The 26,969-nt window shown below is 48.1% G+C and overlaps 5 protein-coding genes across 5 annotated transcripts; 2 read left to right on the forward strand and 3 right to left on the reverse strand.

The window, feature by feature from the left end:
- Nucleotides 1–266: 266 nt before the first annotated feature.
- LOC34620922 (replication factor C subunit 2) lies at nt 267–3,225 on the reverse strand. Its single transcript, XM_026335144.1, has 12 exons — nt 3,182–3,225; nt 2,975–3,053; nt 2,737–2,816; nt 2,512–2,564; nt 2,313–2,394; nt 2,079–2,216; nt 1,890–1,938; nt 1,499–1,633; nt 1,310–1,366; nt 1,115–1,174; nt 834–896; nt 267–395 (listed from the first exon to the last, which is right to left on the reverse strand). Exons 1-12 carry the CDS (start codon nt 3,223–3,225, stop codon nt 267–269), a joined length of 969 nt encoding a protein of 322 aa, XP_026190929.1.
- Nucleotides 3,226–6,922: 3,697 nt separating this feature from the next.
- Nucleotides 6,923–8,012, forward strand: LOC113146781 (zinc finger AN1 and C2H2 domain-containing stress-associated protein 11-like). The gene is made up of 4 exons (XM_026335145.1): nt 6,923–7,018; nt 7,194–7,298; nt 7,418–7,540; nt 7,743–8,012. Exons 1-4 carry the CDS (start codon nt 6,923–6,925, stop codon nt 8,010–8,012), a joined length of 594 nt encoding a protein of 197 aa, XP_026190930.1.
- A 753-nt stretch (nt 8,013–8,765) lies between these two features.
- LOC34620923 (elongation factor 2) lies at nt 8,766–11,356 on the reverse strand. Its single transcript, XM_026335157.1, has 2 exons — nt 10,472–11,356; nt 8,766–10,370 (listed from the first exon to the last, which is right to left on the reverse strand). The coding sequence occupies exons 1-2, from the start codon at nt 11,339–11,341 to the stop codon at nt 8,766–8,768; spliced, it is 2,475 nt and encodes an 824-aa protein (XP_026190942.1). The 5' UTR covers nt 11,342–11,356.
- Nucleotides 11,357–18,413: 7,057 nt separating this feature from the next.
- Nucleotides 18,414–22,988, forward strand: LOC34620924 (myosin-A). Its single transcript, XM_026335146.1, has 15 exons — nt 18,414–18,476; nt 18,669–18,836; nt 19,003–19,464; nt 19,616–19,759; nt 19,890–20,022; nt 20,179–20,310; nt 20,484–20,621; nt 20,829–20,981; nt 21,080–21,165; nt 21,325–21,490; nt 21,585–21,778; nt 21,929–22,080; nt 22,240–22,375; nt 22,566–22,668; nt 22,771–22,988. The coding sequence occupies exons 1-15, from the start codon at nt 18,414–18,416 to the stop codon at nt 22,986–22,988; spliced, it is 2,448 nt and encodes an 815-aa protein (XP_026190931.1).
- Nucleotides 22,989–24,372: 1,384 nt separating this feature from the next.
- LOC34620925 lies at nt 24,373–26,862 on the reverse strand. The gene is made up of 5 exons (XM_026335147.1): nt 26,365–26,862; nt 25,584–26,188; nt 25,193–25,440; nt 24,720–24,931; nt 24,373–24,579 (listed from the first exon to the last, which is right to left on the reverse strand). The coding sequence occupies exons 1-5, from the start codon at nt 26,860–26,862 to the stop codon at nt 24,373–24,375; spliced, it is 1,770 nt and encodes a 589-aa protein (XP_026190932.1).
- Nucleotides 26,863–26,969: the final 107 nt, after the last annotated feature.

Raw genomic sequence — 26,969 nt, forward strand, 5'->3', positions numbered from 1 at the left:
AGAATGTGCCCCTGAGGACCCAACACAGCAAAATTTCACAGCACTCTTACATGATAGCTTCGATATAAGCACGTCCTCATGGCGCAGACATAGATAGAACACATTTATATTGCGGCTGCTCTTTTACAGCCGCAGAATAGTTTGGAGAAATACCTCTAACTTACACTATTAGATGCCTGCTACCAGCGTTGCTGAAACGATAGAAATATTTGCAGCTGGGTCCGGTTTCTTCCTACTGCCTCGTGTTAAGACTTAAGCCGTTCAGCTTAGCTCATTGCAAGGGGCAGCAACTCCCTACCTTGCAAAACAGCGAACTCTGTAACACCGAGTTCATGGAGAATTGTGGCCTTCTGCAAATCGGAGAGATGATCTGACTTGACAACTTCCACAACCATCTGCACCCGCACGTGTTCCGAGAGAAAGAGCAACAAAGCTGGCTACGATTCAGAGTCGTAAATATGTAGACACGCAAGTGAGTAGCAGGAGGCAAAGCAGTCTAAAGCGGGTCAAACAGTGCAATACCGTTAAGGGTGACCGAAAGACATTGAACACCAATACGTTAAATAAAATGAGAAAAGGATAGCAAAAACCCAAAGGTCGAAAAGAAAGATATCGTACAACCTGTAGCCCCACCGTCACCGTTGCACCTTAGGTGCCTCGCCCAGAGTATTTCAAGGGCCAGACATCCATGTGTCAATCTTATTAATAATAAAATACGCGCTACTCCCCACAAGCGTGTAAACCTGAGTCTTTAGAACAGGCCAAGTTTCCAAAGAATTAGTTCGTTGCTATATGGAAGGTAAAAACCCAGATATGCGAAAATGGTGACATGCCTCTTGAAGTAGCAGCGCCACGTCCCAGCCCTGATTTGCAACTTCTTCTGCTATCTCGTTGACCTACGGAAGAGCGCATCTATTCAAAAATAGCATTTTCAACAGGCTACCAGATTATATTGATCCTACGTGCCCCGTGGGCGTCCATATGTTCGCTACGTGCCAGCAGTCTTGCGTGTGCATTCGAAAGCGAAACGAGTTAAGCAACGCCTGCCCTCTCAAGTAGCCTAAAGTGCTAATCACATTGCATTAGCAACAGCCCTTATTAGAAAGGCCCTTACAGCATCAGGAGAAGTCGCGCAGGCGCTCAGGACACTTTGGACGACGTATGAAGGGGGGTGCTGCAAAGACCGGAGACAGGCAGAACCGCGATCGACGGTATTACAGCGTAATGGCGGCTGCAGTCCATGCGCAACAAGCCATCAAAGTCAAACTATTGCTGAATTGACCTTTAAATGGGCAGATGATTGGCTTACAACGGCAACCTCTAGAATTGCATCCTCTGTGATTGTGCGGTGAATACCTGCTGCAGACTGCACAAGAGATACAAAGCTCAGAACGGAGGCTCCGAAGGTCTTCTTTTCAACGCCGAATAACAAAATTGGGGGTACTAGAGGAAAGCAGGTATACACGCTAAGTTCAAGCTCTACATAAAAGCGACCGACCTGTAAGAGATTGACGGCGCGGCGTAGATCGCCGCATGTGAGACTCATGAGGCGTTCGAGTGCTCGGCTCGCTACTGTCAAACTCTCTGCCTTGCAAATCATCTGAAGACGCTCGATTTGAGCCTCAGGAGACACCTGTGCATACGGCAGATAGGGGCACGACAGATTGTATCATAGCGCACAAGCACACTAGGACACTAAGCAAGGACCTCCGGTCAGCCGTAGTGTACTCACTAAATACTTTAGGAAAAACACTAGATTGCATTGCTTTGGGGAGTTGCAGTGATTCGAATGTCTTGTATATAGGGGAAACTTCAGTTTCTAAAAATGCGCCTTCTGGAGTATTTTAGTTTGTACAATGCCACAAGTACGTCGAGAGTTACAAACGTACGGGTTCAAACCGGTGAGGAGAACATCTGCTGAAAAGAGGATCAATTATTCTGCAAAAATGCAAAATACAAGGCTTCGACGATGCAAATTTAAATTTGCTCAGCTTATCGCGCCGTCGGCCAGCGGCAGTAGTCAACCTGTGCTGCAGTGTCGGAGCACAATGCATGGATTGATCTCTGGCATGACAGACTTGTGGACATAGTTGCATATGATAATAAATCGTGTGTTCCGCGCGAAGGCTTCCATGATTCGTCGTAAAGCTGCCTGCGCATCCGGTGTCATCATATCTGCTTCATCCAGCATCACGACCTTCCAAGGTGGCATTTCCCTGAGCACCAACTCTTGAATCAAATGACATCTGCTCAGCTGAACCCGAAGCAGCCGGATAACCGACATACCTGGGAGAGTATTGGATATTGCGCACCTGCCAGTTTCTGGGTTGATCTTTCCCTTCGGAGTGTTTGTTCGAGTGTATTTCTTGATCTTTTCACGAACAACTCGAATGCCTGCACGACAGCCGAAAGAACATCTCCATGATGCAACATGCCCTCCAAGTGAGGCCCAGTATAATGCCTCCCTCCGTATAACTTTCCAACATTGCAGATCGGGCGCAAAAACTTCACCTCTTTCGTCGGACGCATTGAGTTCTAACAGTCGCGTCTTAGCGTCTTCTCGCCTAAAAATCAGTCCACGAAACGCAAAGTTTGCGGTGCTGCCCTATTCATTCAGTATTATTGATGTGTGCGTTGTGGAGCTGAGCACTCCAGGGTATCACAAGCAAAAACAGTGGCCGGCACCTAGAGAAAACGCGACCCGTTCGTATGCAACGCAGGGGACTTTTACATTACCCGAAGAGCTCTTTGACAAGTGCCAAGGCTGCCGATGTTTTTCCGGATCCGGGAGGACCGAAGAATAGTAAATGTGGCATCTGTTTTCGAAAGTAAGCAAACAGTGTGAAGAATTGTATTAGCAGCACAGCTGTTTCCCCACGGCGCAGGTCGGTGAACGTGTATGCACTGAAAGTATTTTCGATAAGTAAGTATTTCCCACATTTAAAGCAGATTTAATGTGTGCGGGAGTGCCTACATTTCCTGTTTCAATTATGCGAGACAGAAGCCGCTTTGCTTCAACCTGCTGGGAGACCTCCGCAATCTTGCGCGGCCGGCTGAATACAGTAGACCGCAGCGGTTACCCAGTTACCCGCATATTTTAGCATATGCGCACGCGGCAAGTGCCTCTGGGAAAGTAAGAGCTGGACCCTAAACGTGGGAAGGGGAAACAAATAGGACCTACTACTTTTCCACCCATGGTCTCGAGTCGCTCGCCGTCTTGGACATTATGTCAAGTATATAGTATCTGTGTTCCTATCTCGATCCCGTTATTCAACAGTTGTGCATTGACTGGAGCACAGGCACTTTCTGCCTTCGGTTCCGAAGGCTGCTGGCTGGCCTAGGGCGTTCTCCCGCGGTGTACTCAGTTTACCGGAACATGCTACTTGGAGCAAAGAACAGCTCGCCTGCAGCAGATTCCTTTTTCTAGGCAGATGATGACTTAAGCAACCTCCTCCACCCCGCTGATCCCGAATTCCGTACAGTGTGTTCTCCAGACACTAGGGCGTGAGCTGAAGGGTGCGATTCACTGTGGTCTTCACCCCAACTTCTGTAGCTTATTCTTGTTAGAGCTGCACGTTATTATCTCAGAGTTGTAAATAAGGGGCTCGGTAAATCAACCTGCAGGGGGGTCACCAACCCTACGGGCTCAACCACACAGTAACCACCCGCGCCTGCATGCACTCGCGCCGTGAACCTAGAAGGCATTCTGCATATAACCCGATTACCAGTGGTGTTTCCCAGACACGACAACTATATAACAGTGAATTTATACCACTGAAACTGCTCCTCTGTGCAGGCTGCTCCTGGATGAGCAGGACTCACCTCCTCCGCCTACAAAATCACCACGTACCTACGAAAATCCGTTTCGAACCCTTTGCATAGCTCTACTGTGCGACACTCATGCAGCATTCAGCTCTGAGACCTTAGTAAATGCTCGATTTAAAGCTTTGTGAAGAGATTAGCTATGCATACTAGCTGTGCATTCGACATATTGTGCGCTTTCTTCCTGCTACCGTTTTAGTCTATGGATTTAGAAGAATTGTAGTAATCCCTTCTATCACATTCGTTCTCGTGCTTGCTCATTAACAACATAGTGACACGTCACCTTTGAAATGCTGTTTTCTGCTGGTGTTTTGACACCGCGCCAAAACACCATATTTTTTTCGGAAGATCACAGCCCTCAAACAACCGCGAAGTAGCCTACTTCCTATTGGAACTGTAGTCTACTGGGCAACCTGGTCTTGTTCTTGCTCAATACTGTTTTTCTTATATTTTTGAGAGGCAACAAAGCTAACCAAGTGCCCAACTTAGGTGTTATGATTGGAACGTGGCACTTGACCGCTGAGCACTGGACCAATTTAGGGCTACACAAGACGGGCACAGATGCGGGAAACTGCAGAGTTTTCACTTCTAATGTAAGTGGAGCTCAGCTTACACAGGGGAGCAGTGGCGAACTACGCTATACCTTAAACTTTTTCCTACAACACCACTTACATGAAACAAAAACTATTCTAGTATTAATTATAAGGTGTGTATATTCATATACCTCATTTATTTTAAAGAACTGTTAGCTGGATACAATAAGGAGCAATATTGAAATGCGCGTCTGTGGCAGATGCCCTGTACAACCAAACGTAGGTGCGGCTATGAACACTGTAGCTGTCATCTTTCCCCTCATAACCGAACTCGGAGGACATCGGGAAGGAAGAGAAGGCGGTGCTGTGGAATAAAATATAGTTTTTTATTGAACCTATATTTTAAAGCTGCGTGCCTCAAAAGGAGGCCCTAGCTGCAGCATTACAAACTCCCCCCGAAAGGGGGGCTTTCTGGCAAACTCAGCGTGCCGAAAAAGAGTACTTCATTGCAAACAGTGGCAAATGCTTTCGCCACATCCAACAGATTAACTGCGGGGATAATTCTTGTGTTATCCAAAGGGATTCTCGCCATTAATCCTGAGGCTAGAATTTGCTTATACAGAATTTTTCCACGCTGAGGACGCCTTCAGATGTTCTTTTGTTCTAAGCGGATTTTACATAGCAATGACTCGGAAGTAAGGCTAATAGCATTTCAAACCTGGAACATAATAACGTTGTATGATCCTGATAATTGCTCTACCTATGACAAAGCCGGCCAAGTGACAAAACATTTCATGTGAAAACAAACCTGTTTCAGGGATTGGGCCGACTTCTATCCTTCCTGAAGTTCCAGGTGCAAGATCATGCCGATAGAGTGGGTTTGTGGACCAAATTTCCTTGAAGTACAGTTGTTTTGCTTCCGAAGAAGGAATGATTTCTATCCAGAGGTGGGCATCTGTTGTAGTGAGCAATATCTTTTGCAGTATCTTGGTGCTTTCACTGGATTTACCCGGTTCGTTCGGAGCGTTTTCGTAAAAGAAGCTGGGCCGTTGGGTGGGTAGGAAGTGACTGAAGCGAAGATCACCCTGCCTGCCATCAAAAGCGATCTGCTTGCAACTCACCGGCTACAGGGATGCAGACAGACATTCTCGCCTGCACAAGCCTGACACGGTGAACGACATTTTTCCAGCTGCAATTATGTATTATTGTCGAGCTGGATCCACCTTGTTTGTGTGCCCAGGGCATGCTATGCGAGTCAACTCATTGTGAACTATAGGTTTCCCATCACAGAACGCATGCTGTAACACCACAGCAAGTGCAAGACAGCTTGCAAGTTTTGATCGCTCCATTCTCCAAGAATGCGTTGAATGGAGTACAAGGAATCGCCAAAATGAATTCCAGTGCCTAGTAGAAATCTCAGCGCTTAACGCAGCAGAATTCTACTATCGCTGCCCACGCATAGCAGGGTTTATGGGGTGTACATGCAGTACAGAAGAAATAGGCGCCATATGAAAGTGCCACATCTCGACAGTCGTTGCTTTTTCACGTGCCAATCAGTGTCTTTGCAAAAGTGCTCTAAGTAAATCTTCTCACCAATTAAGCACAAGACGAGATCACAACCTTCATCAGTTTTCATGCAAGGTAGTTTGGGAGCTGTGGCGTTAGGATAGCCTGTTCCAAAGCAAATTCAGTAGCCGACTCAAAAAAACCAGAGGAAAAGGTGTGGAAAACATCAATCCCTGTGTAAAATCTATTTCTTCTACAGGGTCCAAGTGAGCAAGATTAATTAGTGAAGTATGGCGCACATGTGTGTCAATGTTTGCTGCATACACGCAAGCAGTGACTTCGTGTCATGAACATCCATTGAGGGAGACCTTTAGTACTTATTTTCCGGCGTGCCATATTATAAATTTGCTCTGAATCACTCAGTAACGGTATAATACAGTGTTTAGGGGCAGTAACATACTTATGAATCGTTTACTCTGGAAGAACGGGCGCACTGGTGCTTAGGCAAGCGACTTTGCATGCCCCAGTGGTAGCTAATTGACCCAGGCCAGCATAGTTCCCAACGAAGGACAAAGAGGAGTCATCAAACTAATTTTTAAAGCCTTCACGCCAGCTTTCTTTATCTTGAAACAGCTACAATTGTCCTTGCTCGCGTCGTGGAATGTTCATTGAGTAATAACGTGTGGGCTAGCGGGTATGGTTTTGCTATGCAATATTGACCCTAGAATTTGCCCATGGATCGTACGGCTCCCACAACCCTCTTTTCCTGGTATATCACGGCAATCAGCGAGCCTGGAAATGCAGCATCTCGGGTGATTCCTCTGTGTAGCCTTCCTATTTAGGCAGTGCGTACAGGGCGCCTACACAGGGATGACTGGCCGTTTTTTATGAATTTCTTCAACAAATAGCCTTCCCAGTGCCGATGACCTTCTATCGTGCAAAGTCTTAATGCATTTTAGTTAGACCACAAGCAGCTGCGACAGTACATTAATCTGAGGCCACGACTGCCCAGGCATCCCTCCGCTTGGTATTGTAACCTGCATGTAGTCCAGGAGGCGAACATGGCAGTCTTGTCTGACAAAGGGTTGATATGCAGCAACTCTCTCTGTAGGCAGCGTGATTTCTTACCCTTCCGTTGCGAAAAGTGTGAGAACGTGGTGAGACGCTGTTGTAAAAGGGCTTGCTCGCCTGCAACATTCCAATAACGTACGCTGCACTGCCACTTGAAGTTTGCAGGGGAAACGGCTGCTCGCTAATGGCTCCAACGCTATCCGACATAGGACATCACATGTGCTGTATTATGCGGTTTCTTTGTGAACGTCTGCCCGCCAGTTTTGCCTGGAGCACTACCTGCCCGATGACCACTCCTGTCCCAAAAAGAATATTGGGAATCGGCGAGTTTACGTCTGTCCAGAATGTCAAGACGTTATCAGATTGGTGGGCCTCAGCCGGGTGTGCGGTTTGCCCTTGCCCTTTTTCCTGCATGCTCCAGGATGCCATTGGGAGAAACAGATTGACATATCTGACCCCCCAATTCATGTATCATTCTGACACAGATGGATCTGGAGACAGACGAAGATGGAGCACGACGCCATCGGAACGAATGCAAACCCGAACTACGGGCTCAGCGTGAACAAATGCGGAAGGGAAGGCACTGCCCTGTGAAGGGCTGCAAGGAAGTAGGCCTGAGAAAAATGACAAGCAGCATTTACCGTTGCAGTTGCTTGGTTCTGTTCTCCTTATAGTCACAATTTCTATGCAGTCTGACGAAAGGAGGAAAATTTCTGGGTGTATGCAGCGATTACTCTTTGCATTACCATTGTAAGAGTGCATATACCGAATGCCGAGTGAAAGCTGCTTTGTCCCTTGCTTTTTCGTCAGCGGCTCACAGCCGTATCGTCCATTAGATGCCCGCATTGTCAAATGGATGTATGCATTAGACATCGCCTGAAGGAAGACCACAATTGCGAGATTTTGAAGGCTCAGCATAAGGAACGAAGGCGAAGCTCTTTGCTTAGGCAAACGTCTAGTAACGCCATGAAGGCAGTTAAGACACTGTTACATCCTGCACCTCCGACATCAGGTGGGCCAAGCACTTATTTAAATGTGTGGTCGATACGTAAACGCTTGCCCCTTAGTCCAGTGACGTGATTCTTCTCGTCACAGCGTGCACCTAGATTCCATTTGACGCCATGTGCACACTGTACATGCCAACCATTAAGCGAAGGCAATGTCTGTGGTCTTGTTGCGTGCTGGCGGCCAGCAGACTCGAAGAATCGCAAGGTCCGTCATCACGGAATATTGTACAGCAACTAGAATATCAGGTAAGATTGCGCGTAAATGGTGCATGTCGCTGCGACGCTTGCGCTGCTCAGGACAAATCCACCAGCTTCTGCGCAATAATGTGACGTACTACGGTACTTTGAAACAAAGTCAAGTTTAAACGAAAGGCGTGGGACGATAATGGAGTCTTCAAGCTGTACTTTTCGGCACGCTGACTAGCCGCAAGCTCACATTTCCAGCCTAGAGCGCCACACAGCCTGCCTACTGGTACCCCAGGCCACTGTTCTAAGAAAGCATCAAAACTTGCCACATATATACTACGTACAGGCCCTAAATCTAGCCGCACTACTCAGCAAATGCTAGTCGTTACGGCCGAAAGATGCCTAATGAACCAACCAATTCCACTAAACGCCGAAACAGCAAATGAAAGAATACGGTCCCAAAGCGCCGCAATGGCAATCCTGCAGACCACGGCATAATCCCCGCCTGTGAGTCGAGCGTAATGCCGGATTCGGGGGATCCGCTAGTACTTAATGCAGTCTAAACTATATTCAATCATTCTGAAGGGTAGAGTGGCTAAACCGGCAGATGCCGAGTCTACCCATACAATTTCAATCACGCTTACAGCTTGTCGTAGTAGTGATCCAGAGGAGGGATTTCGGGTTTCAAGTGCTTCCTGGTGCGAATGCCGTGCACCAGAGTTTCCATCTTGCTTCCTTTTTCAAGAGGATCGCCAGAGAGGCAGCTCCAGTGATCGAAGACGCACTGAGGGAACGCCTGTCCAGACGTGGCAGCACGGAGAGCTGTGGTGAAACCAAAGGACTCGGCGACTGGGAGATACGCCCTGAGAACAACTAGAGGATTGCCAGGCTTGCTGTCCTCCTCAAAGACGTGGCCACGACGCATGAACAACACAGTGTCGATACCTTCCATGGAATCGCGAGGCACCGAGATGTCTACCAAGAACATGGGCTCCTGGAGGCGGGGTTGCGACACCAGCTGTGATGCGTACAGAACACGACGGCACGTAGGCATGATCTGACCGGCACCCCTGTGAATCGCATCCGCGTGCATCGTCACGTCCTTAAGGTTGAAGCGGATACCTCTCATGTTCTCCTCACAGAGCACACCTTCCTTAGAAGCCCACTGGAACGCAGAGTTGCAATGATCCTTGATTTCGTTGAGGTACTGAACACCAACTGTCATATCAACCAAGATGTTCGGCCCCGAGGTATCCGGGCCGAAGCACCAGATCTTCATGGCGTGGTTCTTGTCGAAATCGAACTTCTCGCTCAGTTCGGCAGCACGCTCCTTCGGGCCGTCCTTGGAGCTGATCTTACCGGACTCGATAGCTTCAGGCAGGCCTTCTGGAAGAGGCTCGGCAGTCATATATAGCCTGTTGTGCTTGTTTGGAGATTTGGACAGGCACGTCATGGAAGAAGGTGCAGTAACTGTTTCACGGTAGGACACGACTGGGTCAGACACAAGGATGTCGATCTGCGCGTACTCTTCCTTCAGATCCTTCAGGCAGATTTCAACGTGCAGCTCACCACAGCCAGCAATAATATGCTCGCCACTTTCTTCCGTCGTGCACACAACCAGTGGGTCAGACTTGGATAGACGCTTCAAACCTTCAACCAGCTTCGGAAGTTCCTTCATGTCCTTCGGTTTCACGGCAACGCGGACGACAGGAGAAACAGAGTACTTCATATCGGCAATGTTGTGGGCTTGGTCGTACGTAGTGAGGGTTCCAGATTTCAGCAAGAACTTGTCGACACCGACGAGGCAGCACGTGTTACCGCACGGCACGTCCTGCACCTGTTCGACGTATTTGCCCATCATGATGACGGTACGCTGGATGGTCTTGATTGTCAAATCTGTCTTCTCCCCCGGTACGTAGTACGGACCCTGGATACGAACCTTCTGGCCGGTGGCAACAGTCCCGGAAAACACACGGCCGAATGCATAGAAACGGCCCTTATCCGACGTCGGAACCATTTTGCTCACATACATCATCAGAGGAGCGTTAGGATCGCAGTTGCGGATACCATTCGCAGCCTCATCGTCTTTTGGCCCCTCATAGAGCGTATCCACACGGTACTTCTGCGCCTGCCATGGGGAGGGCAGGTGACGGACAATCATCTCCAGCAAGCAGTCACCAGCGGGCAACCAGAGCTGCATAACACGTTTCAGAAGTGCCTTGCCAGTTAGGTCCTTGTCTTCACCCTGAGCAGAACAACCAGCCAGCAAAGCGAAGCAGGATAATGCAACGTTTGCCATACTTCGAAATGCACACACACACACACTGCAAGAATTCCTTAACGAACCTTAAGTTCAATGCCGAGAGTAGAGAACATCTTCTCATATTTATCCTTTTGGTCATTCATAATGGATGAAAACAACTTGCAGATGGGATCCATAATGAACTGGCAGAATGCGCGCTGAGAACCGTCGGTCTGACTCCTGGTCCACTTCTTCTCCTTGGCATTATAAAAGTTGTTGCCCCACAGACGCTGCATCATCTTTTCCTTGGGCACGTCGAACTTCGCAGCGTAGAGTTTTGCGAACTTCTCGATTGTGAAGGCCCACCCGTGAAGACCAGAACCGAATGACACGGTACCTTTCTCGGGGAAGACTTGCATGTCACCAATATTCTCATCAGTGCAAGTGGAAATGATGACATTGACATTTTCAACGTTCCGCTCAAAGGTCAGATAGATTTCTTCCGGTTCCATTTGGAGCTCAAGGAGGGCACGATCCACCTTGTTGACGTGAAGCACAGGCTTAATACGCTCCTGAAGAGCCTGGCGCAAGACCGTCTTTGTTTGGACGCAGACGCCATCGACAGAGTCCACAACGACAAGGGCCCCATCAGTAACACGAAGAGCCGCCGTGACCTCGGAGCTGAAGTCAACGTGCCCCGGCGAATCAATCAGGTTAATGAGAAACTCCTGTTCACCCTTTCCGTCATCCAAATCTTGCTTGAAATACAGGGAAATACCTGTACTCTTGATCGTAATGCAGCGCTCCTGCTCATCAGCACGGGTATCGGTGAAACGCGCCGTTCCCGAGGCCTTCTCCGAGATGATACCCGCCTTGCACACCAGGGAGTCTGTCAGAGTACTCTTACCGTGATCGACGTGAGCAATGACGGACATATTCCTAATATTCTTAGGATTGCCCATAATTTCGCGCATCTGATCAACTGAAAAATTCACCTGAGACAGCAATTCGCATACCAGGTAGGTCTATCATGTTCCAGAAGGGTACTCAGGCCTACATCTGTCCTAAAACAAATCTAAGACCCATCAACTAAGCCGAATGCAGCACATGGTATGTCGACTGCCTTCGGCGGCCGCTCATGTGAAGGAGCCGAAAAACGCAGCAGGCCGAGATATGCAAACTAGCGGACAAGATGGAAAGCTGGTGGTATGATATGTATTGGCTTAGCCATTCACACCCACGGAAACCAGGAAAACAGGGACGCAGGAAGGGAATTCACAACTGTTAAAACCACCCCCACATAGCACGCCCTGGCCACAGCTGGGAACCCTACGCAATAGCTATACTGCGAATAAACGCAGATATTGCTTTATTCGAACACAATGCAGACCACTTGCTAAAAGACGACTTGTCCTTCGAAAAGTAGCAGCGGATACCATATGTAGATCACAGCTCCCGCAAAAGTTTCGCAGTAGCGTACCATTTTCGAAACCCTGAAAGTTGATGGGACGGCTAGAACCGGTGGTTGGGCTTGGAACGCAAATCCTAGGATACCAGTAAATCCCCTGGTAAGAAGAGTTTTTGAGACGGCAGTAAACAAGCCAGCAGATACATCGGTGCAGCAGCTCGGCGAAGGTGGGGATGGCTGTGCGGGCTGCTGAAGGCAGCGCAAGGGGGCTGCGGCGGGAGCAGAGGGTTTCAGAATGTTACCTTCCCACACATCCATGCTTTTTGCGGTTCAGTAGTCAAGCAATCGTTCATTAAGATCTTTTCCACCTTGTCTCGAACGTCATCTAGAATACAGTCTGCATCTTCAAATGCATGCCGCGGTGCCTTGTGGGGCGAGGAAGCTCATGTGACTCCGTCTTGTTTTCCCCTGTTGAAGAAGCCCCATGGAAAATCGAGTTGTTTCTTGTGGCCGCTTAGTTTTTGCAGGTCGTATATGAGCTTGTCTTCTGAGGCTACTTCATAGCGCCTCAATGTGGTGTATCATCTGTGGGTCCTCGTATACAGTACCGCATCCACCTCTTGACTGGTTTCCCCTTTCCCGCTCCTCCTTCTGATCTCTGTCGATAAAAGCTTGTTGTTTCATCTAGTTGAGCTGTTGAGAGCTATAAATGTTCCGTCTCGGTGTCTAGACGCTGACTGTTGTGGGCTAGGCTACAAGCAGTTCTGTTTGATTAAGAATCAGAAAGGAGTTGACCGTTTTGTTTGCGGGTTCTTAACACTTGTAAGTTGAGAGAAAGCTCTTAGCTTGATACAAGATACAGCAACTGTGTGTGTACATGTCCTAGCTGCTTCGTGCAACTAGCTGTGAGTGCTTGCATGGTGCGGCTCCGTGCACCACTACTGTTTCCTCATCCCTCACGTGGGTACCTCCAAGGGGTACAAGCAGGGAAAGGCCGGAAATTTCATGAAAGCACATGAACTTTCAGTTAGATATGTATCAATTCGGGATGCGACGTTCTATATAGGATCTCCGCTGAGACACTCGATCCCAGACACAGTACAAACCCTTTAGAAAGTTGGCTCCCAAGAGGCCCTCCTGCTTTCTTTGACCTCACCCCTCAGAGTCCTCATATGTACATGGACAGCTTGGGTGCGCCTAGCTGCACTCTGAGCTTTACGAGGGTTCTAACCAAGTGGCACATGGCATCTAGTGCATATGAATGGAACATTGCGTTCTCTTCCATCGAGCTGCGAGCCCGCTGCAAGTACCAAGAGATACGGATATTCAGTAAGCTTTGTCAATTGGGGACTAGCTCTTAGTCACCAATAACTGTTGTGGGAGATGTTCAAATGTGGACTAGCACTCCGCAGCTCTCCCCTATCTTAGAAATCCACACACACCTGTGCCTCGGGAGGAATAGGACGCAGGGCAAAGGTAACGTTCCCGCCCCTTTACAACTTCCCAAGCAGAACGAAATTCGAAAATAGTCAAACTAGTGTCGAGGTACCGACTCTACCAATCACACCACAGTTGAGATCACCGTCATTGGTGGGGACAGATGTTGCGTTTTACGTTTCCTGAGATACTAAGCTTCGCAACGAGTTGTTGTGGCCGCGTGCGTGGCTTCCACAGCGTCGACTACGGCATACCTAGATTTTCGTTATTGTGGAAGCTCCAGCATAGAGGTCACGAGCCATGCGGATAGCAACCAATTTTTGCGTTTAGGAGATATTTTACTGCAGCGGCCTTGTCAAACCCTCGGTTCTGACGCCTCTCAGCAGATCATAATCACAGCGACTGCGCTATCAAGTAAACAAGCAAGCAGCAATTTTTGAGCCATTGTCTTGAAAAACACATCCACTGCACAACCAGCGTCAAGTAGTGCTAGCAATGCTTGACCATTAATGTGAACTTTATCAGAGTGGAATTGACCTGCGGCCGATCCACAACTAAGGCTTTGCAGTAGTTGGCCCTTTAACTGCGCCAAAGCGTGCGTGGGGGTCTTGCGTTTCCTTAATGCGCCCTCTTGGATTGCCAAGCGGATTGCTTCCGCTGAGCTCAGTCTGCTAAAGTTCCTGTGCTTATTGTATGCGTTTGCATTTGCAGAGTACACAGCCCAATATCCCGCAATAGAAGCAGCTGCTCTATCGGGGGGCTGTCTGGGGCTGCACAGAGGCTCGGGTTCCCTCTGGGTCTCGCCTCTCGCTCACCGTAGCCTATACGCAAGCGCAGCCTGCCACAGCCTTGGCATCCATAGGTTCTAAGAAATGTCGCAAGCGCCCTCTTCTGCCCGTGCCCCTCGGAGTTAGTCGACTTGTTTGGTGTCAGCACGACTCGTGACTTCTATGCTGGACCGTCTGCAATGACGAAAGTTCTAGGAATGCCGTAGATGACGCTATGGAAGGCGAGCAGACGGTCGCAGCAACTCGCCATGGACCTTAGTATCCCACGAAACTATTGAAAGGCAATATCTGTTGTCATCAATAAGGGTCCTTTTAACTGTGGTGTGCGGGTCAGAATCGGCACCTCGAGACGGTGGGGCAGAGACTTGATGCGGGCGGGCCAGCAGGGAGGTACGAGAAGAAGGTTCTCAGCATGTCTCTTAATTTAAGGGCACTGCAAACGGTTCCTTCAAGAAACCTTGATTTTTTGGAACAGATGCAATGGGAAAGTATCAAGTGGAAGATCGCGGTGTGCAAACTCCTGATGAGCTGCCAGCAGGCTAGCCATATGCTGATCGCACACCTCACCGTATTGAGCGGATTCTGTGGATCAGTCCAACCTATGTTCCGCGGTATCAGCATCAAGATGAAATCGATAAGCAGAGAGATGAATCGTTAAAGATAGGCAAAGTGCAGGAGTCAAATATCGCCTTTGGGCATTGGCAGGCGGTGCCAGAAAAGGGGCAGAAGCTACCGCATATGCGTTGAGTTTAGGTCCACGAACAAGACTACTAAGAATCAGAAGTACAAAATATTCCATATTTGGCGAATCGCTCTTCACAATGCGCGGACCAATAGTTTACTCGACTGTTGACTTTACTTGGGCATTCTCACAATTCCCCGTTCACCCTGAAGACAGGCACAGACCGGCATGCTCGCGCCCGCGAACTCGGGTATGAGTCTGTACCGCTTCGACTTGCTGATACCCTGGCGTTTGCTTTTAACCCGCCTATACAGTGACAGTAGTATGACCAATGGTAAACACCCAGAGGCAATGGACAGGAAGATCGCCCCAACCGCGCTGTTCTGCAGTACTTGCGACTTTATGCTCACAAAAATTGGTGGCTTGGGTGATTGAATCCTTGTGTTGCATAAGTTTCTAATATGGCAGTACACTCGTCTACCTGTTGCTGTCCCGCACTCCTAGTGAATGCTGTGGTTTCCTTGCCAATGCGGGCCTGAGTCTGGTGGTCCGGGGTCAGCCGCCCCTCTTACCAGCGCAAGGACTCCGCGGACAGTTTGCTCGTGCACAAAAATGCGTGCACAACGCTCAAGAGAGACAAGCACGGAGGTATGATAAATAGCGGTTGGTTGTGTGTTTGGAGCCAGGAAATTTGGCCGTTGTGGATCGGCAGGGTTGCCGAGGTGCACCAGATGGGAGATAGATGAGGAGCCTTGAGCCCAGTTAGCTAGGATCATTGCCATTTTGTCAATAATTAATGCTCTTTCTTACTTTATTGATGTACGTTAAAGTTGGGGGTGCCACAGAACCACCAATATGCTCTATCTGAAGCAGTTTCCAGAGTCAAATTATTAGTGGACACTGACGCGCAGGAAAGCGACCTGCATGGAGGCGGAAGATTCTCATAAAGCGGTACAAGCGCTGGGTCAAAGGACTGTCGAGCGCCGAAGACACACTACACTGGACTGTCTAGTGAAATAGGGTCTGGAATGGCAACCTAAGTGGTTGACGGAAAAGCATCCACGGATTTTACCGCTTAGCAGAATCTGCACTCTGCTTCGCTAATAAGGCTACTCCCCATTGACAGTATTCCTCGCTTCCCGGTAGTTGTTCGACCCGGGGAGAAGCTTTGCCCAAAAGCGCTACCTTAACCCCGTAGATATTACTTGATCAATTCCCGATTTATCTTCGCTAGGCATCTTCTACACTCGGATTTGTGTGCAGTAACTGCCAGGCACAGTGTCTCTACTTGTCCCTTACGACTCGTTTGGGGCCCTGAAACTGACCACGCTGCATGCACCGGCTGTACGTGCATGCAGAGACTGCTCTATGCGGCGGGGAGGCACTGCTGCACTCTTGTGTCTTCTGATCACCCTTTGCCTTTAGCTTGTCGACGGTTTTCTCGTAGCATGGGGCTCGAACGTTTCAGTGCTCTGACGACAGCATGCCATAGCGCCGCCGTGCGCTCGTTGGTTTTGGTCCCTCGTTTGTTGTTGGCTAGTGTGTGTTTTCCTTCCCGTCGATTTCACATCAGCGGTCTACGCAAACATCTGCTTTTCTCAGTTGCATTGTTTTCGCCTTTCTTCCTGCATGGCGAATGATAGAGGGCGGAGACTTTTCCTTTTTCTTGCATGCAGTTGCTCCCGAAGTACAGGTGAGGAATATAAGGATGTGAAGTTTTCCCAAACAGGAGAAAGCCGTGGGGTGCTAGACTACAATTGAACAACTCCTACTACGATAGTTATAAATAACCAAGAATTGGTAACGCGTTGACTCGGGGGAGTAATATGTCCGTGCATCTTATTTATTGCAGAAAGCTCTCAGCTTCGATAGAAGTGGGCGCAATGTTCTGTTCTTGCGTGTTAAAAGCTACGTGACAGTAGCTACTAGTCCTTAGAAAGCTAAGAGTGCAGCTATGTGCACACTAGTTGTCTCTGTACTCCACGTGGGAACTCTGAGGGTTACGAAAGAGGAAGGCAGCAGCTTAAGGTGAAACACTTAATAACTTTTGAACAGGTTTGTAATAAGTCTGCGGTTCAGTGTCTCAAAAAGGAGACCTAAATGCGAGAGCTACGCAATGCAAAACTTGTAACACAGTTATTGAATGTCCTACCAAAAGGGCTCTCTTCTCTGTCCACGCTCATTCCTACGGTTCCAGCACAAGGGCGGGGGTACAACAAGGGCATGCATGTGTTTTCGCACTCTGTAAGCGCTCCAGACATTCGCAGCTAGCTGCACGTAGCAACTAGTCGAAAGGTAATAACAATCCATTTTATCGCCCTGATCTTAAATATACTCGGGAACCATGAAGGTATGCGAAAACGTAAACCAGCTTGTCAATTCTGTACAAGCACCTGATTAAATACAACTAGTGAAGGGAAAGTGCCGAAGTGTAGCATACCTGCTGTACGTTGCTTTTGCGCTACCCCTGTTCCACACCAGATGAACGAGTAGCAAAGCACATTTACAGTTTTTAGAAAGTTCCAAGAAAAGCTAAGTCAGTCCATTAGTTAATATCTATGAATAGCCCTGCCCTCTAAACATAGACCCAGTATTTTTCATACTCTACCCATCAGCAGGTAGTGATAAACAGAAAAGTGAAGTTGAGGATGCCAACACCTCCAAATCATCCTGTACTTCACAGCTAGATAGAATATGGAACTTTCTGCATTGAAGTGAATACACAACGCAAATTTCGGATACATCTGGTACACGGTAGAGTCCTATAATTGCGATGGCTAGCCAAAGGGCCGAACAAGATAGCTGCGCCATATTTGTCTTCTTTCAATGGAAAGCAGACTTGCAATGACATACAAAAAAACAATTGGCCAATTATTGCCCACACCGGGCGCTGTTATCAAATTATGCGGGGTATGTTTCACCGTGCCCCCCTGACTTTGCAAGTGGCGTCCTGAACGAGGCGAAGCTAGAACCGTTTTTAATTATGGTCCCTGTGTATGCACACATAAAGTGTGTATTTTCCACATTAGAGAAACAAGTGAATATGAGTGCTTCTTAGCGTTTCCATGCGACATGCACGACTAATGTCGATAGAGGCCACCGGTCTGCCACTGCAAAGCAGGGACTTCCTGAATCCTATACGCACCCGCAAAGCTATGGGTTAGCAGCATGGCTGGTTTTTAGGAAAGATTTTGGGTATGAACATTTTCTGGGCTCATTCTTTCTATTTGGGAGCCGGTGGGGTCAACTGCACAGAAGGCCAACGTGGGGCTGCCATTCCATCACGGCTTCAGCTGGCACGCTTGAATGCATTGGTTGAATGTGCAGCCCAAAATTCAGAATCCAGCTTTACAGATCTGGTAGGGCCCCAATTTAGGCCAACACCATCGAAGCAGGCTTGCCCCTGCTCCCTCGAAGTCCTTAAAACCACCCTAGCGGGAGCGGACAGTGAGTTAACTCGCAGATTATACCTGTTCATCTGGGCACGTGCAACATGCATTCATGCCACTGTCATAGAATTCGTAGAAAAGCTATTTTGGAATAGCTGATTGACTAACTGTCAACACTACGCAGTGGATGCCTCAAATTATTCAGCCCCAGCGTTTCGACTTTTGAATGATTAGTTTGCTGGGCGTTGTACCTTTAGTGACTACCGCTACCTGCTGCGTAGAGTGAGATACACATTGTGGTGAAGCAAGCTCGGATCACTGGCCTTTTAAGTCCGAGAGAGGATGACAGACAAGCAGGATACGGAGGCCAAGACGGCCAGCAAGCTCCTCAAAAGGGGATCAGCTGTGAGCACTGCACTTTTATGTTACCCCATTTCCACCTGCTTTAACAAGCCCACGTTAGAGCATTCCCTAACTCCAGAGCACTGATGTTGGCATTAAAGCTTGTATGTAGACTTCCTTCCTACGTAGCATCCAATTTTGCCAGTTTACTTCACGTTCCAACTGCCCTTGTACCATCCCATTGTGTTTCTACAGGTTGTCTGTTCACACGATGGAGCGGCGGTTGCGAACCTTCAAGTTTGGTGCACGTCGGCTCCGGCAGTCAAGAGCGATCCTGACATGATGTTTGCCTTATGTAGCGTTGAGCCTGGGTCCACTGAAGCCAAGTTCATACTGAAGCAGAAAGAACCACCAAGCAATCAGGTTAGCATCCAGCCTTTTCGCTCTAAGCTTTCTCTGTCCCACGGCTATCAAGAGAAAAGGAGCCGCATTAGTCAGCTGCCGTCTGAAGAATTCACATGTGCGTTCCTTTAAATATGCTCATCACTCTTGATTTAGGGTATTTTGCTTGGATGGTATTTTAATACAGTGCTTCGAGGCTCCTGTTGGTCAAGTATTCAACGCAAACACCAACTTGGACCCCATGGCATATAACGATATCGGAACAATACCTCATCAGAACATCCCGTGCGTCTTGGATTTTCTCCGGGTTCGCTATATGAACAAGGCGATGTATACCGCAGTCGAGCCGATGATGGTGGCAGTTAATCCCTTTCAGGATCTGCATAATGGGACTCCTGAGGTAATTGCCAAGTATCGCGATGCGCATGACTCTGACAAAATGCCGCCTCACATTTTCCAGCTCTCACGGCGGGCAGTGGATAACCTTCATGGAGTTAGGAAGAGCCAAACTATTGTAGTGTCTGGAGAATCTGGGGCTGGAAAGACGGAGACTACAAAGCAGCTTATGAAATACTTTGCGAGTGCAAGATCTGGAAATCTTGATACTCGTATCCAGCAGGCTATCATGGCGGCAAACCCTGTGCTGGAGGTCCGTTTTGAAGGCATTTCTTAGCATGCTGCAGAATCAGCCGAAGCCGTTTATGGGATATTGTGGGCTCGTCCTTAGAGACAACGCTTGTGCGATATTCTGGGCCAACGTCCGTGCGCTGCGGTTTTGTGCTTCATTTACATTTCCGCAGGCCTTTGGCAATGCTAAAACCGTTCGTAATAACAACAGCAGTCGATTCGGGCGCTTCATGCAGTTAGACGTAGCCAAAGAAGGTGGCATCCGCCACGGCTCAGTCCTGGCTTTCCTTTTGGAAAAGAGCCGTATCCTTACCCAAGTAAAAATATGGATGCGATACCTTGGTGTCTCGGCACATTAGGTGTGCCTGAGGTATGCAGCGAAGGCCGTTAGACGAAATCGGTTGTACGGTTGGAGAACTGTTCCATTTGTTTTGTTGTGATGGACAGGACCGAAACGAACGCTCGTATCACATCTTTTACCAAATGCTGAAAGCAAGCACCCCGCAAATGAAGGAGCGCTACAAGCTGCTAGATTGCAGCAAGTACCAGTTTCTTAATCCGTATTGCTGCGATGCTCCTGGTAGGCCAAATAAAGCGCCCCTCTTCAAGTTGGTAGTCGCATCGTACGTGAATGCTCGCCCTGCGTCTTGTTGACGTATTCTTGGCATCGGAGTGGATTATACGCTCACGAAATTGCATCTGAATAACTGTAAACTCCTGGCTGCCAATTTCCTAGGCGTTGATGACATCAGTGAATTCGAAGCAGTAGTGAAGGCATTTGAATTTATGGGCCTCAAGGAGGAGCAACGGCACACAATTTGGTCATTGGTTTCCGGCGTGTTGCTTCTCGGGAACGTGAAAACCGTAGGTGTGTTACTATGCAGTTTCGTCCATTTTATAATAACAAAAGTCTTATACTCAGGCACAGTTGACCACTACAGTCGAAATGCCCCTTGCCCAGTGCAACAGGTGGCGAAAGGGACCTGTACTTGCACCGCCAATATCTGAATATGATTGGCTTGCTCGCTTGATTCGTGTCAGGAAAGAAAGAAGGCGGAATCGACAACGCAGCTGGTATATCTGGAGAAAGCGCGAATATATTGAAGGACGCCTGCGATCTACTTTTCTTGGACAGTAGTCGTATTATGTCAGAATTGACAATCAAAGTTACTTACGCTGGTAAGACATCTTGATATTTATTGTCCTTACGCACTTGATTGCCATATTCTCAGGCTTCTGAATGCAGGAAATCACGCACGTATCTTTTCCGCGTGCAGTAGCACGGGCAATGCAGTCCCCTAGTCCAGCTCAGGAACATTGCTTTCAACTACTGTCCGCTACGATAATAAGACCCCGTGCGATTCCTGGTTCATTTGGTATCTGCAGGTAACAACAGGATCGAGGGCCGTTGGACAGTTGAGGACTCAGACATGCTCCGGGGCTCTCTCGCCAAAGCCATGTACGAGAAGCTGTTTCTGTGGATAATCCAAGCTCTCAACTCAAACATCGAGCCCAAAGGGGGATTCCAGACTTTTATGGGTAGGTATTTACATTTAAGTATGGTGGTGCCAGCTTATTGAGTTTTTAGAGCTGCAGACGGAATAGAAATGTTGTATTACTATTTGCTGGTCGGGCAGGGCTCCTCGACATCTTCGGCTTTGAGGTTTTCCAGAACAACTCCTTAGAACAACTATTTATCAACATAACAAATGAAATGCTTCAGGTTCGTAAAAAATATTTATCGCATTCTTTGTAGCAATGTGGTACCATTACAATAATAAATCGGGCTTTCCCGAGCAACCCTGGGTTGTCGAATAGTGTTGAAGTATGTGACAACACTATGGCAGTGGTTGCATAGCGCGTGTTTTGGGGTGTCCTTCAGAACACGTTTACCGACGTGGTTTTCGCCAGAGAGAGCGCGCTGTATAAAAGCGAAGGCATTACATCGAAGGACATAGAATTCACCAACAATAATGACATTATTAGCGTGCTAATTGACAAGGGCAACTCCGTGCTGAGTATTTTGGAGGACCAATGTCTGGCACCAGGTGAACACCCTAACAGTACACTAACTGTGTTTAATTCTTACTGACCCTTGGAGATCAGGCTACTGCGTATTGCTGTAATCCCGTTTGCGAGCAGGTGGCAGCGACGAAAAGCTCGTTAGCGCCTGTTCAACAAAGCTCAAGGCAAACGCAAAGTTTGTGCCGGCGAAACTGGACGCACAAAGCGCTTTCAATATCAACCACACTATCGGGTGTATCAAGTACAACGCACAAGGATTCATTTTCAAGAACAAAGATGTCTTACGGCCTGAGATGGTTGAAGTTGTACAGGTATGCTCCCTGCCCATGGAACGCATGCATCCCTAATATTCTTCGATAGGGCCTTCCAGTACACCCATGCCCGCTCGATAGCAACGCCTAAATTTTTTATTTAGTTTGGACTAACTATTCCAGCCCGTTGTGTGTACTTCGATTATACAGGGTTCAGGGAATCCGGTAGTACGAGCTCTGTTCGAAGGGGTAAAAGTGGAGAAAGGAAAGATGGCAAAGGGATCGCTTATCGGCTCTCAGTTCTTAGCTCAGCTTAACAAACTGATGACTCTTATTGGCTCAACCGAGGCACATTTTATCAGGTATGCTGCAACATTGTCTTTTCTTCGCCGAAAGGACAAGTTGACCGGACATTCGGTTTATCTGCACGCACACATACTTTCGCCACGAAAGCAGCGCGAAGTTTTTCACTGATGAAGCTTGCATGAGGTTAGAATTTTTGGAGTATTCTGCTTGTACAGGTGTGTTAAACCCAATGAGGAGAAAAAACCATTGGTGTGGGTACAAAGCAAGGTTCTAATCCAGTTGCACGCCCTCTCCATCATCGAGGCTCTACAACTACGTCAGCTTGGTTATTCATACAGGCGAACATTTGAAGTATGCATCGCACAATTAGTTGCGTCTAGAAGGTTCCTTACAATGCGTACCAATGCCTGTACAGTTCCGTGCACTCCTGGGTCTCAATCAATATGCAGCCCCGCTGCTGATAAAGCAAAATATCTTTTGTATACTACGAAGCTTAAAACGCTTGATCTGTGGCGGTAACAACGTGCATGCGCCTTTGCAGGAATTTGTTCAGCAGTTCCAGTTTATTGACTTGGCAGCTTCCCAAACGAAGGACCGAAAAGCAGCTGCTCAAGCATTAGTCGCTTCTGCCCAGTTAGAAAGTGGTACGGTGTGAAGTTGTTGTATTTGTTCCTCCACATGAAAATAGCAGGCAGCTTCCTTTAGCCCAGCACTACAGGTTTATTTTTGCGGCTGAATTTGTGCAGGCTCATATGCGTTTGGGAAAAGTATGATATTCTTGAAGCCCGAAAGCGCTAAATATCTCGTCCATTTGCAGCGCAGTCGGCTTTCCACCTGGGTTCCCCTTGTAGGAGTGATCGAAGCTATATGCGTGCAAAAAAAGCTGCAGATCAAGAAGCAATCCTTTTCAATATGCTCCAGAATTTGCGCTCATGCACGGAGAAAGCTTGTACAGCAAGCTTAACTGGCAAAGCAGCCTACTTGAGCGGCTGCCTATTGTGAGGCCAAGCGTGTTGCCCCTATACCAACAAATTAGAATATTTGCCACCTTCTCATTAGCTGTTGAGGACCGTTTTTGGTCATATTCAATGTACCATTTGTGACGTAGTGCTATAAGCAATGGACGGAAGTGCCACCAGATAGGCAAAATTGTCATATTTGCCGCAAGTATCAGCGTATTTTATACGAACACATAACCCTATTTCGTTTTTCGTCTTTAGATGGAACCAGTCAAGTTTTCATTTCATTGTGAAATCCGATTTGGAACTGTAGAGAAACGCCATCACAATGGAGCCTGTGCCAGATGCTCATAATTTAGGGGTCTGTGTGGGCGGCAGGCGTGACAACAGGTACTGCATACAAAAATATTATCGGGTGTGTAATCTACCAGATATGTTGTAGAAAGGAGGAATCAATAGGGTGAGATGAATATTATGGAACATGGGATGATTGTTTAGGCAGACTTGCTAACCTGTCTACCGAAGGTTTGTCGATTGCTCTCGTAGGCCTAGCAACAGCTTTTCCTACCGGCAATAAGCTTAATTTGGATTGATTCGCCGGGCATTGCCCTTCTCGCCCTTGCTTCAGGGGTCTGTTGAGGTGGAAAACAGAGGCTGTGATCGTTACAATTGCCACATTGACGCTTATACAGCTGCACTTCTATTGGTTTCTATGGCTGGACATGCCTGTGCGATAAAGAGTTCTGGATCTAGGTTGTAGATTCAACGAGTATATTACAGCGCTTCATCAAACATTATTTCATGCATTTAGTATTTTCAGTCCCCCTACGTTGGTAGGATACTACAGCATACTCTAAAACGTGCAAGAGGGCTGAGACCTCTACCTGCATTGGGCAGTGACAGATGCGCTGCGATCTTCCTCCGGGTTGTGCACTACGAGGTACATCCTGTCCCCTATTTCCATATTTTCGATACCATTGCACTTCACTCTTCTGAGCGTCACTTTTCAAGTCCCTGTGCCCTTAGCAGCTGTTCTGTTTGTCTACCTAACCTCACCGGTTCTCCTTGAATGTGGCAATGAAAAAACGCTAACAGTCCTCACCAGCCGGGAAGTACGCCGAAGGTCGATTGTTGAAGCAAGAACTCCAGCAAAATTATGTCCTGTCCATTTCCTTACGGTGCTTCAACGATGTATTGCATTCACTGCTGTCGCCACGTCTGAACGAGATTCACAAGTTCGCCTGCAACATCACCAGCTGTCGTAAAAGAGTTTGGGCTTCCTTGTTTTGACGTGGTAATCATTATACTGAGTACGTTTCCAATATTTGCAGCGTCGTCTGACGCCGGAGCTCTTGTGCTGCTCTACACGCACCTGTCATTCTCGGCCGACTAACTGCAGCACGGCTTTCTGGTTTGCTTGATAGTAATCTTTCCTGTAGAGCCCTCTGCTTTCTTGAGTAAACCCACTGTGGTGGACAGCCGTTTGGGTAAAGTCTGACAGGAACGTGTTGAGCATTGACGTTTCCACTTCAGTTCACTGGTTGCTACCTCCAGGGGTGTCAGGCCCCGGTTGCACTTTAAGTGGTAATCAGCACGCTGCGAAAGTGAAACAATGCATTAAAACGGATCAGTGGATGAGGACAATACTTGTGAGCTACGTGTACTAGGAAAAACAGTTGTGATACGGGCCTCTAAGGGATATTTGTGCAACATGTGGGTACTACAGATATTCTTACATGTTGAAGTAAGAGCCTCACGATTGGCGGTCGCTCAATTGCATCGAAGAGCGGTGTCTCTCCATTGTGGCGCTGCTGGTTGATCATACCTGGAACGTGTTCCAGCAACAATTCGATCACGTTCACGTGCCCCCCCTTCACTGCATGATGCAACGGCGTATCGCCTTCTTTATCACGTATCTCAAGGAACCGCCTTTGACTTTCGGCTCCACCTGCATCGCACACTCTCATGAGTGTAAAGTAATAAATGCTTAAGCATGCATCAATGCGCAAAGGTTGAGCGAAATATTCGGAAGCCTCAACAAACTCAGAGCCACCTACACCACGTAGAAGCGATCGGGGGGAACGACATGGATGGACGTTCTCGAAGGGCAGCTGCTTTCAAATTGAAAATACTTTACTGGGTAAGAAAGTTATATTTGCACAGCAGATATGGCATTCTTGTGTTGAAAATTTGGCAGCTGCTGATTCACCTGCTTGTTCGAGAATCCATTTAAGGCAGTTCACGTGGCCATAAGCAGCAGCGTAAAGTGCCAGAGTTTGGCCATTACGGCATTTAAAGGCGGTGAGCGATGGTAGGCGAACACGTTCCTTAAGCGGTTCATCTTCATATATGCACTTAAATAGCTCGAGGACTCGATCGTCGTCCTTGCTGGGATGGCGTAGCATGTGGTGGAACAAAGACATGCCCGAATTTTCGCTAGTAGCGAGAATGAGCTGTCTGAGCAAAAAGAGAAAATGCACTCTTATTGAGCCCGGTTCACAAGTGTCTGCGACTACTTCAAGGCACCAGAAAGGGCTTTCCTACGGAGGCCTTTGCCTGTTGAAAGCTAAAGGCGCTTGCCGAATGCCAGAGATACGTACGGGTCTTCCTTTAGTCGATTAAATATGTCGGGGCCTAGCATACTAACAACACATTCTGGCCAACCTTGATGCGGTGACTGTTTCCTGCTAGCGGCGATCCCAGAAGGCGAATCAACATGATTCTTTTTCTGTTTCTTGGGGGGCCTCCGACATTTTGCTGCAGTAACCTTCCTTCGCTGGTTACTGGACATGCTGCTGGACATTGGCACATCCCGTTTTCTCATGTTTGAGGGCAGGGATGCCCTCCCTACCCCCTTTCGAGCATCATCCTTTGCATGCGCTGACGGTGGCCCTTCGTCCACATCGGGTGTGCTCAATGCATTTCTGGCAGAATGAGCAAGTGCTAGCCGCGGTCCCTCTTCTGAATTTTCAGCGAAGGCTTCACAACGGATGTTGCTGAGTCCGTTACGCTTTTTCGGCTGACTTGTGCGGCTGCAATCGTGAGACCCACTTCTGCGTATGCAGCACGATGGCTGCAAGACCGCCACACGCTGCTTCTCTCTACGGGGCGCCGTTAAGTTTTTTCTCGTTACCTCTTCCTGTTCGATACAACAAGCCGCAGAGTCCTCGGAGCTAAATTTGCTGCTAGCTCCGTTGTGATTACACTATTTAGAACATTCCCTTACAGCCCAACAAGTGTGTTGAAATTCGGATGTTGCAATGCGCTCCATTACGCGGTGGCTGCGTCAACTAGAAGAAAACTCATCGGCGGGCGAGGTGAAAAGTAGCAGCTCAAAGCGTTGCTGACGGTTACTGTGCGTAAAGATAGAAATCATCTTACCAACGTATCTCTTCGACTGGCGTTTGCAACACATATTCCGAAATGGGAGTAGACTTTAGCTTGGGGTACCTCGAGCTTTGGCTCTGGGTAAATCTGCAGTTCATCGGATGTGGGGCTAGAACTGGTGTAGTCGTGGGAAGTTCCTGGTGTTGAAGTGACTTGGACTTCTTCTATTCTTGGATGGCACGTTTGCCTCAAAACTTTAGAACCAGAGTTTAGGGCTTTGCGTTTGTGGAAAATTTCCGAAAGCTCTGGAAGTCCCCACTGCCTCTTCCGAGGAGCGTGCCACAACTGAAATTGCAATGCAGCCCTCCTCGTGGAAGTGTGCTCTTGTTTCAACAATATCCGTAGTCGTTGTTTCATATTTAGGTCGGCCCTCCTTACCGCAAACCAGCGGCAAGGAAAGCCTGCAGCCCTGTCACTTGTAGGCGGGTCCATTTCTACAAGAACAGCCAGCCCACATGAGCTACGACTTCGTTGATTAGGGTCACCCTGCATGCAAAAGGTGGCGAAGCGGCGGAACTTGCTTAAGTCGAACTTTTAGACGTCTCAAAGGGATCGCCAGCGTTGCTGCTTCCAGGGTTCTTCTGTTAGAGAGACTCCAA

The sequence above is a fragment of the Cyclospora cayetanensis genome, unplaced genomic scaffold (genome assembly GCF_002999335.1).
Source record: "Cyclospora cayetanensis isolate NF1_C8 unplaced genomic scaffold, CcayRef3 CcayRef3_contig_6, whole genome shotgun sequence".
Classification (NCBI taxonomy): Eukaryota; Apicomplexa; class Conoidasida; order Eucoccidiorida; family Eimeriidae; genus Cyclospora; species Cyclospora cayetanensis.

Bases quoted from the DNA above. Each gene is read 5' to 3' on its own strand.
- LOC34620922 (XM_026335144.1), bottom strand. From the start codon at position 3,225: ATGTCCAAGACGGCGAGCGACTCGAGACCATGGGTGGAAAAGTA. The intron at 2,565-2,736 runs GTAATGTAAAAG...ACTGATTTTTAG, and splicing joins CTTGTCAAAGAGCTCTTCGG to GCGAGAAGACGCTAAGACGC. The intron at 2,395-2,511 runs GTGAAGTTTTTG...GCTGTCGTGCAG, and splicing joins CAATGCGTCCGACGAAAGAG to GCATTCGAGTTGTTCGTGAA.
- LOC113146781 (XM_026335145.1), top strand. From the start codon at position 6,923: ATGGCAGTCTTGTCTGACAAAGGGTTGATATGCAGCAACTCTCTCTGT. The intron at 7,299-7,417 runs GTGGGCCTCAGC...ATTCTGACACAG, and splicing joins GTCAAGACGTTATCAGATTG to ATGGATCTGGAGACAGACGA. The intron at 7,541-7,742 runs GTAGGCCTGAGA...CTTTTTCGTCAG, and splicing joins CTGTGAAGGGCTGCAAGGAA to CGGCTCACAGCCGTATCGTC.
- LOC34620924 (XM_026335146.1), top strand. From the start codon at position 18,414: ATGACAGACAAGCAGGATACGGAGGCCAAGACGGCCAGCAAGCTCCTC. The intron at 18,477-18,668 runs GTGAGCACTGCA...GTGTTTCTACAG, and splicing joins TCCTCAAAAGGGGATCAGCT to GTTGTCTGTTCACACGATGG. The intron at 20,023-20,178 runs GTAGGCCAAATA...CCAATTTCCTAG, and splicing joins GTATTGCTGCGATGCTCCTG to GCGTTGATGACATCAGTGAA.
- LOC34620925 (XM_026335147.1), bottom strand. From the start codon at position 26,862: ATGCAGGGTGACCCTAATCAACGAAGTCGTAGCTCATGTGGGCTGGCT. The intron at 25,441-25,583 runs GTACGTATCTCT...CTTTTTGCTCAG, and splicing joins AATCGACTAAAGGAAGACCC to ACAGCTCATTCTCGCTACTA. The intron at 24,580-24,719 runs GTAAGAATATCT...TCACTTTCGCAG, and splicing joins TGAGGCTCTTACTTCAACAT to CGTGCTGATTACCACTTAAA.
- LOC34620923 (XM_026335157.1), bottom strand. From the start codon at position 11,341: ATGCGCGAAATTATGGGCAATCCTAAGAATATTAGGAATATGTCCGTC. The intron at 10,371-10,471 runs GTTCGTTAAGGA...TGTTCTGCTCAG, and splicing joins CTCTCGGCATTGAACTTAAG to GGTGAAGACAAGGACCTAAC.